The 8,656-nt window shown below is 40.9% G+C and overlaps 1 protein-coding gene across 1 annotated transcript in view; it reads left to right on the top strand.

Annotated features, from left to right (window-relative positions):
* Window positions 1-2,464: 2,464 nt before the first annotated feature.
* ABCC12 (ATP binding cassette subfamily C member 12) overlaps window positions 2,465-8,656 on the top strand; it is an 87,675-nt gene continuing 81,483 nt past the window's right edge. Inside the window, 1 exon segment of the mRNA XM_027868013.1 lies at window positions 2,465-2,583. Coding sequence (XP_027723814.1) covers window positions 2,465-2,583 — 119 coding nt within the window.

Genomic DNA, 8,656 nt, shown 5'->3' with positions numbered 1-8,656 from the left:
CCAAGAGCCCCGAGACTCTGTAGAACTGGTTATGGAACTTCAATGCTCTTCCCAGTCTCTGTCACTCTGACTCCTCACATGCTGTCTTATCTAAGCTCTATCCTCTCCCTTCTCTGCCTCTCCCACTCAGTCCCTTCATGCTTGTGAAAAGATCTGATACCACTGAGCCCAGTCTAAGCCTCCCAGGACCATCACTCAAGTTGGTCACATGGTTCTTTGTGAACTGCAGACAACTGGAGGATGTTAAAATTAAAAAGAGGGGGTCTCTGAGGCAGAAAATAGATATAATGATAATAGTGAACATTTATATGACATTTTAAGATTTGTATAGCATTTTATATACACTTTTTATATATACACATATTTGTATGTATTTACATACACATTTATATGTATTTATATACACATACAGTAGAATTTGGCATTGAATTTGGAATCAGAGAACCTGAGTTTGAACCCTAAGGCTGACAACCTATATGACTTTGGGCTAGACATTTGACTTTTATGAGTTTCAATTTTCTTATTTGTATAATAAGGGAGCCAAATTAGATGATTTCTAACACACCTTCCAGATCTAAGTCCTACATTCCTAAGAAAGATCCTCTTAGGCTCTCTCATGAGCTTTGAGACTGGTCAGTCTTTTGGAGGGAGAAGCTAAAAAACCAACAGGTGGGACGTGAAACAAGATGATCAGACTGAAGCTCCTTTCTTCGTTGTGAAGAATGACAACCAGCCTAGAGAAGGGAAGACTGAAGGGTGGTTGCATGCCAGTACCAAATGTGGGATTCTTAGTGTGTGAATATTATATGCTTGAGAGGTAGCATCTGTATTGAATGAAGCAAAAGGAGTTTAGGTGGGTTCCAAGGAAGAATTTACTGAATGCTTCACCAAAGAAAGAATGTAAGTAAGATTCCTTAAGAAATAGTACCTTTTTGCCCTATCTGAACCATTCAAATTGGGTTCTGAATGAGTCCAGTTGGGTTCTGAATCATCCTTTCTGGAAGAAGAGGGGTGCACTCAATGACCTTTTGAAGATCTTGTTGCAGCTTTAGAGTTCTTTGCTCCTCAGAGTGAAATAAGTCACTTGTGTCTAGAGTCCTGCTGGCTCTGCAACAAAAGTGACCACAACAGGTCCGATGAGCTGGCTGACTTTCATTTGCCATCCCCTCCTTCACCCAGCTGGCTGTCAATAAGCATATTTCCAAATCCAGGCAGTTTCTCACTGCTGGCACAGGATAGCATGACAGACGGGATGGAAATGTTAGCCAAAGCAGACTTCCTGATTTTAAAGTTCCATTTTCCCCCCTTGGGGCTGCCAAATTTAGCAAAATGTAGCTCCAGCTGCAATGCTTCCAAGCTATCTTAGGTAATCATAACTATGCATTCCCCACAGAGAGTTCAAGGAAATTACCTCCCAGTGCCAATTTCCTATTGAAATAGGATTATTTGGATGCTGGTCAGGTAGGCATGGACCTCCACATGTGGCATTGTAGAGTCCAAAGCCTTTAGGATGCCTTAATAGCAACTATATTGATTTGTAGACTGTTGGAACAAGAAAAGACCTTACATGTCATCTAGTTCAAACCTCGATTTTACTGAGGAAAAAATAGAAGCCCTGGGAAAGGAAGTAACTTCTTGTCCAAGGATCTCATAGCAAGTCAGAGGGAAAATCACTAGAACCCAGACTTTTTTACTCTGTATTCTCATTGCCTTCCTAAAAAGGCAAATGAAAAAAGTCATAGTATGAAATGAATACACTTATTACTCAATTGCTCTTGATAATGGAGGATAGTAATGGTAAGCACTGGAGTATTGTGTCCAGATTGGGGGAGGACGAGTGGGTGGGTGGGTGGGTTCCATTTTAACAAAGTCAACCCTGAATAAAGCCTTCTCTGATCACTCAGAACAATAACAACTTCAGCCTTTGTATCCCGCATTGAACTTTTTTTAAAAAAAATCTCTAATGGTCCATACCATGCATATTGAAAGTATTTGCCCCCTCTCCCATTCCCCTATCCCTGTAGATTTTGGGGGAGGTTTTGTATCTTTTCTAGCATTTAGTCTCATGATTTGTACACAGTACATACTTACTAAAAGTTGAATGAAGACCATACATAAGGACTCGATTCTGGCAAATATAAAAGGGGAACAATGTTTATTCTTCCAATAAAGATGTTCTAGGGTGGAGAGATAACTTCTACACTTTTCTTCTATTTAACTTTGGAAGGATACATGGAACGGGTGGCTTTTGTAGATGGTCAAGGGGATCTGGTACACAGAATGGGTTGTCAGATTATTTGGGGGCACTGGGAACTGCTTTGGGAGTACTGCAAGAAAACAATTTTCATGATAGTTCTAATTACATAATGTTAAAAGAACTCACCCTGAACTGGTGTATATTTGTTTTCATTTCAGGGTCAAGCTTCACTGAGGTTAAGAACCAGAGTGCCCGGCAACACTCACCATGGTAGGTGAAAGTCCTTACTTTATCTCTGACTTGTACAGAAGGGGTCAGCATAGATCCTTTGTGGAGAGATATGACCCCAGTTTTGGAACAATGATCCCTTTAAGGCCCTATGCAAAGTAAGCCCACTGCCCACAGCTCAGCAGGAGAGCAAGTTACTTTTATTAACATGCCTAATACTTGTAGGAGCTGATGACATTAATCAGAAACTCTCTTGGGGGTTTTTCCTACAACTGCTCCTGGAACCAGAGGATTAGGCAGGGACTATCCTGGGTCTGCTGCTTTGAGAAGCAGCATCCCCAATCATGGTAGTTGGAGTTTCCTGACTTGAGCAGGATGTCGAACCAGCAATAAGTGGGTGGGTACATGTGTAGCCCAACAGTTTTCTTTCCCCTTCCTTCCCCCTTTTTTAGAAGTCCATGGGAAGGAAAGAGGGAGGGAACAAGCATTTATTAAGTACTTACTATGTGCCAGACCCTGTGCTAACACTTTACAAATATCATCTTGTTTGAGACCTCACAAACACCCAGTAAAGTAGGGCTATTATTATCCCCATTGTACAGTTGAGTAAACTGTGGCAGACAGAGGTTAAATGACTTGCCCAGGGTCACATAACTAGAAAGTGTCTGAGGCTAGATTTCAAATCAGGTCTTCCTGACTCTAGCCTGAGCTCCATCCATGGCACCATTCTGGATAAAAGAAAGTGACTAGAAGAGGAAGCTATGAATCAGCTTCTTCAGGTCTTTCTTCTACCTCTAGCATAATGGTGGCATTTCCACAGTGTTTTAAGGTTTACAAAGGATCCAAGGGCCGTCCACTTTCCTCATAATAACTGTGAGGTAGGAAAGGCAAATATTATTGTCCCCACTTTTGTAGATAAAAAATAAAGGCCCATATTGACAGGTTAAGGTTAAGGTGGTTAAGTGACTTGCCCTGCTAATTGGTGTCAAAGCTAGATCTGTTGAATCCTGTCTCTGTCCACAATCTAAGGGGAATTCTGATAGTGTGAATAGTATTGCCTTTCCTGTGTTATCATAGCATTCTGAATTCCCTACCAGAACAATTAGAGCTTTGAACAGAAACTCTGCTCCAGGACAGATGGGTATGCTGAGTCATCCACATACTTTTCAGCCAGTCAATAAGCGTTTATTAAATTCCTGTGTGTCAGGTGCTGTGCTAAGCTCTGGGGACACAATGAAAGACAAGGATTATCCTTGCTCTCAAGGAGCTCACAATCTAAAGTGGAAGACAACATGAAAACAACTACATAAAAACAAGTTATACTCAAGATAATTAGGAAATAATCAACAGAGAAGGCCCTACAATTAAACGGAATTGGGAAAGGCTTCCTGTAGAAGATGGAATTTTATCTGGGACTTAAAGGAAGCCAGAAAAGCCAGTGAGTAGAGATGGGGAGGAGGAGCATCCCAGGCATGGAAGACAACCAGAGAAAATGCCCAGAACCAAGAGATGGAGTGTCCTCTTGTTTGGGGAACAGAAAGGAGGCCATGGTCACTGGATTGAAGAGTATTTGGTGGGAGGAGAGTATAAACTACAAGAAGACTGGAAAGATGGGGAGTTACGAAGGGTAGGTTATAAAGTGCTATAAATGGCAAATAAAAAATTTTGTATTTGATCCTGGAGATGATAGGAAGCCACCGGAGTTTTTTGAGAGTGTGGGGAAGGGTGCAGAACATGGTAAGATCTGCACTTTAGGAAAATCCCTTTGATGACTGAATGAAGAATGGATTTGACTGGGGAGAGCCTTGAAGAAGGTAGACCCATCAGTAAGCTATTGCAGTAGTCTAGGCATGAGGAGAGAAGGGCCTGCACCCGAGTGGTATCAGTGTCAGAGAATAGAAGGGAATATGTTCAAGAGGTGTTTCAAAGATGAAATCAATGGGCCTTGGAAACAGATGGGATGGGGGTGGTGGTGGTGAGAGATAGTGAGTAAGGGAGGATGACATATAGGTTGTGATCCTGAGAGACTGAGAGGAAAGTGGTACCCTTGACAATAATAGAGAAGTAGGGGGAAAGATAATGAGTTATTTGATATACATATTATTATTCCATTTTGGAATGTCTGTTTTGGACATGTTGAGTTTAAGTTGTCTACTGGACGTCCAGTTCAAGGTATCTGAAAAGCAGTTGGAGATGCAAGCTGGAGGTCAGCAGAAAGCTTAAGGCTGGATAAATTGAGAATTGTCAGAATAGAGATGATAACTAAATCCGTGGGAGCTAATAAGATCACCAAGTGAAGTAGTATAAAGGAAGAAGAGAAGAGGGCCCAGGATAGAACCCTATGGTACACCCAAGGTTAGTGGGTGGGTAAAGACCCAGTAAAGAAAACTGAGGAGTGGCCAGATAGGTAGGAGTACAGCCAGGAGATAGTGGTGTCCTGAAAACCGTGGAGAAAAAGAGAGTATCAAGGATAAGAGTGTGATCAATAGTATCAGAGGCTACAGAGAGATCAAGAAGGATGAGGACTGAGAAAAGGCCATTGGATTTAAGATACTAATGATCTGGTAACTCTGGAGATCTGGTAACTCTGGAGAGAGTAGTTTTGGTTGAATAATAACATTGGAAGTGATATTGTAGAGAGTCAAGAGGAGAATAAGTAGAGGCAGCTATTATAGATGGTCTTTTCAAGGAGTTTTACCACAAAAGGCAGAAGGAATATAGGACAATAGGAGGGATGGAAGGATGAATTGAGGGGTTTTTGAGGATGGGGGAGACATGGGAATGTTTGTAAGCAGTAGAGAAGGAGCCTGTAGACAGAGATTAAAGATAAATGAGAGAGTAGGGGATGACAGGGGGAGCAATCAGCTGGAGCAGATAGGATGGAATGAGATTGTTTATGCAGGAAGAGAGGTTTGCTTTGGCAAGGAGTAGGGCCTCCTCTTTATGTAAAATTGGGGTGAAGGATTGGGGTGATATGAGATGAGCAGGAGGTATGCTTGGCAAATGGCCTCAATTATTTTCAGTAAAATTTGAGGCAAGAATCTTAACTGAGAGTAATAGCCATGGCAAATCTGAGGAGCAAAGAAAAGGTTTGGAAAAATTGCTGTGGATAGTGTGATAGTGAGTTGATAAAGGGAAGTGTAGAAGGAATGCCTAGCAGCAACATAGGCCCAGTTGAGTTTATGTAACATAAATTTGTAGTGGATCCAATCAGAATGGTTGCATGATTTTCTCCTTCATTCAGCAGCTTATGTATAGGAATAAGTCAGCAGATACTAGGAGTGATCCAGGGCTGAGGCATGGCAGGGCATGATTAGTGATATGATAAAGGGACAAGGGACTCAAGAGAAGAGGACAATGTGGTGTTGCCTTGATTTACCAAGAGGTCATGGAGGGGAAAATGGCTAATGCAGGGGTGATGGTCTGGGAGAGAACTGGGTGGTCAAGGGATTGGAGGTCATGAAGTGGATGAGAAGTAGGGTATGGTATGGAAAGGTAGAGGGGGAGGTGGAAAGCCAATAGACTGTTACCAGATAATGGAATTTCAGAGTTCTTGAACAAGGAGATGGTTGATTTGTGCATGATGGCAAGATCCAAGAAATGACTATCTGTATGTTTGAAGTGGGGCAGAGGAGTGGTCACTGGAAATGAGTATGCTGTGGAACAGGGTAATCAGGATTTTTTTTTTAAAGTTATTTATTTTTAGTTTTCAACATTCACCTCCACAAGATTTTGAGTTCCAAATTTTCTCCCCACCTCACCCCTCCCCCACCCCAAGATGGCATGAATTCTGAATACTCCTTCCCTTAATCTGCCCTCCCTTCTGTCTTTCCCCCCCTTCTTTTATCCCCTTCCCCTTCTATTTTCCTGTAGGGCACAATAGATTTCTATACCCATTTCCTGTATATCTTATTTCCCAGTTGCATGTGAAAACGATATTTTTTAACATGTGTTTTTGAAACTTTGGGTTACAAATTCTCTCCCTTCTCTCCCCCCCGCCCTCATTGAAAAGGCAAGCAACTCAATAAAGTTTATACACGTGTAGTTATGCAAAACACTTCCATAATACTCATGTTGTGAAAAACTAACTATATTTCACTTCATCCTATCCTGCCCCCCAGTTATTCTATTCTCTCTTTTAACCCTGTCCCTCCTCAGAAGTGTTTGATTCTGATTACCCCTTCCCCCAATCTGCCCTCCCCTCTATCATCCCCCTGCTTTCTTGTCCCCTTCCCCCTCACCCCATTTTCCTATAGGGTAAGATAGATTTCCATACCCAATTGAGTGTGTGTATTATTCCCTCCTTAAGCCAAATCCAATGAGAATAAGATTCACTCATTCCCTCTCACCTTCTCCCATTTCCCCTCTACTGTAAAAGTCTTTTCTTGTCTGTTTTATGTGAGATAGTTTACCCCATTCTACCTCTCCCTTTCTCTTTTTTCAGTATAATCCTCTCTCACCCCTTAATTTTATTCTCCAGATATCACCCTTTCATCTTCACTTTACCTTGCGCCCTCTATCTATCTATATACATATATACATATATATATATATATTTATTTATATATATAATTTTTTCCCCTCCAACTACCTTAATACTAACAAAGGTCTCATGAGTTACAAATATCATCTTTCCATGCAGGAATGTAAACAGTTCAACCTTAATAAGTCTCTTATGATTTCTCTTTCCTGTCTACCTCTTCATGTTTCACTTGAGTCCTGTATTTGAAAGTCAAATTTTCCATTCAGCTCTGGTCTTTTCAACAAGAATGCTTGAAAGTCCTCTACTTCGCTGAATGTCCATTTTTTCCCCTGAAGGATTATACTCAGTTTTGCTGGGTAGGTGATTCATGGTTGTAATCCTACCTCCTTTGCCCTCTGGAATATCATATTCCAAGCCCTGTGATCCCTTAATGTAAAAACTGATAAAACCTGTGTTATCCTGATTGTGTTTCCATAATACTTGAATTGTTTCTTTCTGGATGCTTGCAATATTTTCTCCTTGACCTGGGAACTCTGGGATTTGGTTACAATGTTCCTAGGAGTTTTTCTTTAGGGATTTCTTTCAGGAGGTGATTAGTGGATTCTTTCCATTTCTACTTTACCCTCTGGTTCTTGAATATCAGGGCAGTTTTCCTTGATAATTTCTTGAAAGATTATGTCTAGGCTCTTTGTTTGATCGTGGCTTTCAGATAGTCCAATAATTTTAAAATTATCTCTCCTGGATCTATTTTCCAGGTTAGTTGTTTTTCTTTTTTTTTTGTAGACCCCCTTAATTTTCTGCACAGAGGCACCTGCCAACTATCTTTCATGGAAGTACATCTCTTTTTTTTTTAATTTATTTTTTTTTATTTTTCGTTTTCAACATTTACTTCCACAAGATTTTGAGTTCCAAATTTTCACCCCATCTTGTCCCTTGCCCCACCCCAAGATGGCATACATTCTGAATACCCCTTCCCCTAGTCTGCTTTCCCTGCTATCTCTCCCCACCTTTCCCTTCTGTTTTCCTGTAGGGCAGGATAGATTTCTATACCCCATTTCCTGTATTTCTTATTTCCCAGTTGCATGTGAAAATATATTTTTTTAAACATGTGTTTTTTTAAACTTTGGGTTCCAAATTTTCTCACTTCCTCCCTCCCCACCCACCCTCATTGAAAAGGCAAGCAACTCAATGTAGGCTATACTTGTGCAGTTATGCAAAACACTTCCATAGTAGACATGTTGTGAAAAACTAACTCTATTTCCCTTAATCTTATCCTGCCCCCCCATTTATTCTATTCTTTCTTTTGACCCTGTCCCTCCTCAGAAGTATTTGCTTCTGATTACCCCCTTTCCCAATCTGCCCTCCTCTCTATCATCCCCCTACTCTCTTGTCCCCTTCCCCTCCTATTTTCCTGTAGTGTAAGACAGATTTCCATACCCATTTCAGTGTGTATGTTATACCCTCCTTAAGTCAAATCCTATGAGAATAAGATTCACTCATTTCCTCTCACCTTCCCCAGGTTCTCCTCCACTGTAAGAGCCTTTTCTTTTCTGTTTTTTTTTTTTTGTGAGATAATTTGCCCCGTTCTACCTTTCCCTTTCTCCTAGTATAATCCTCTCACCCTTTAATTTTATTCTCCAGATATGACCCCTTCATCTTCAACTCACAATGTGCCCTCTATCTACCTATCTATCTATATCCATCTATCTATCTATCTATCTATCTATCTATCTATCTATCTATCTATC

The sequence above is a fragment of the Vombatus ursinus genome, unplaced genomic scaffold (genome assembly GCF_900497805.2).
Source record: "Vombatus ursinus unplaced genomic scaffold, bare-nosed wombat genome assembly UNPS02014786.1, whole genome shotgun sequence".
Classification (NCBI taxonomy): Eukaryota; Metazoa; Chordata; class Mammalia; order Diprotodontia; family Vombatidae; genus Vombatus; species Vombatus ursinus.
The sequence above is the reverse complement of the archived record's forward strand: the minus strand, read 5'-3'. Positions and strand labels throughout refer to the sequence as shown.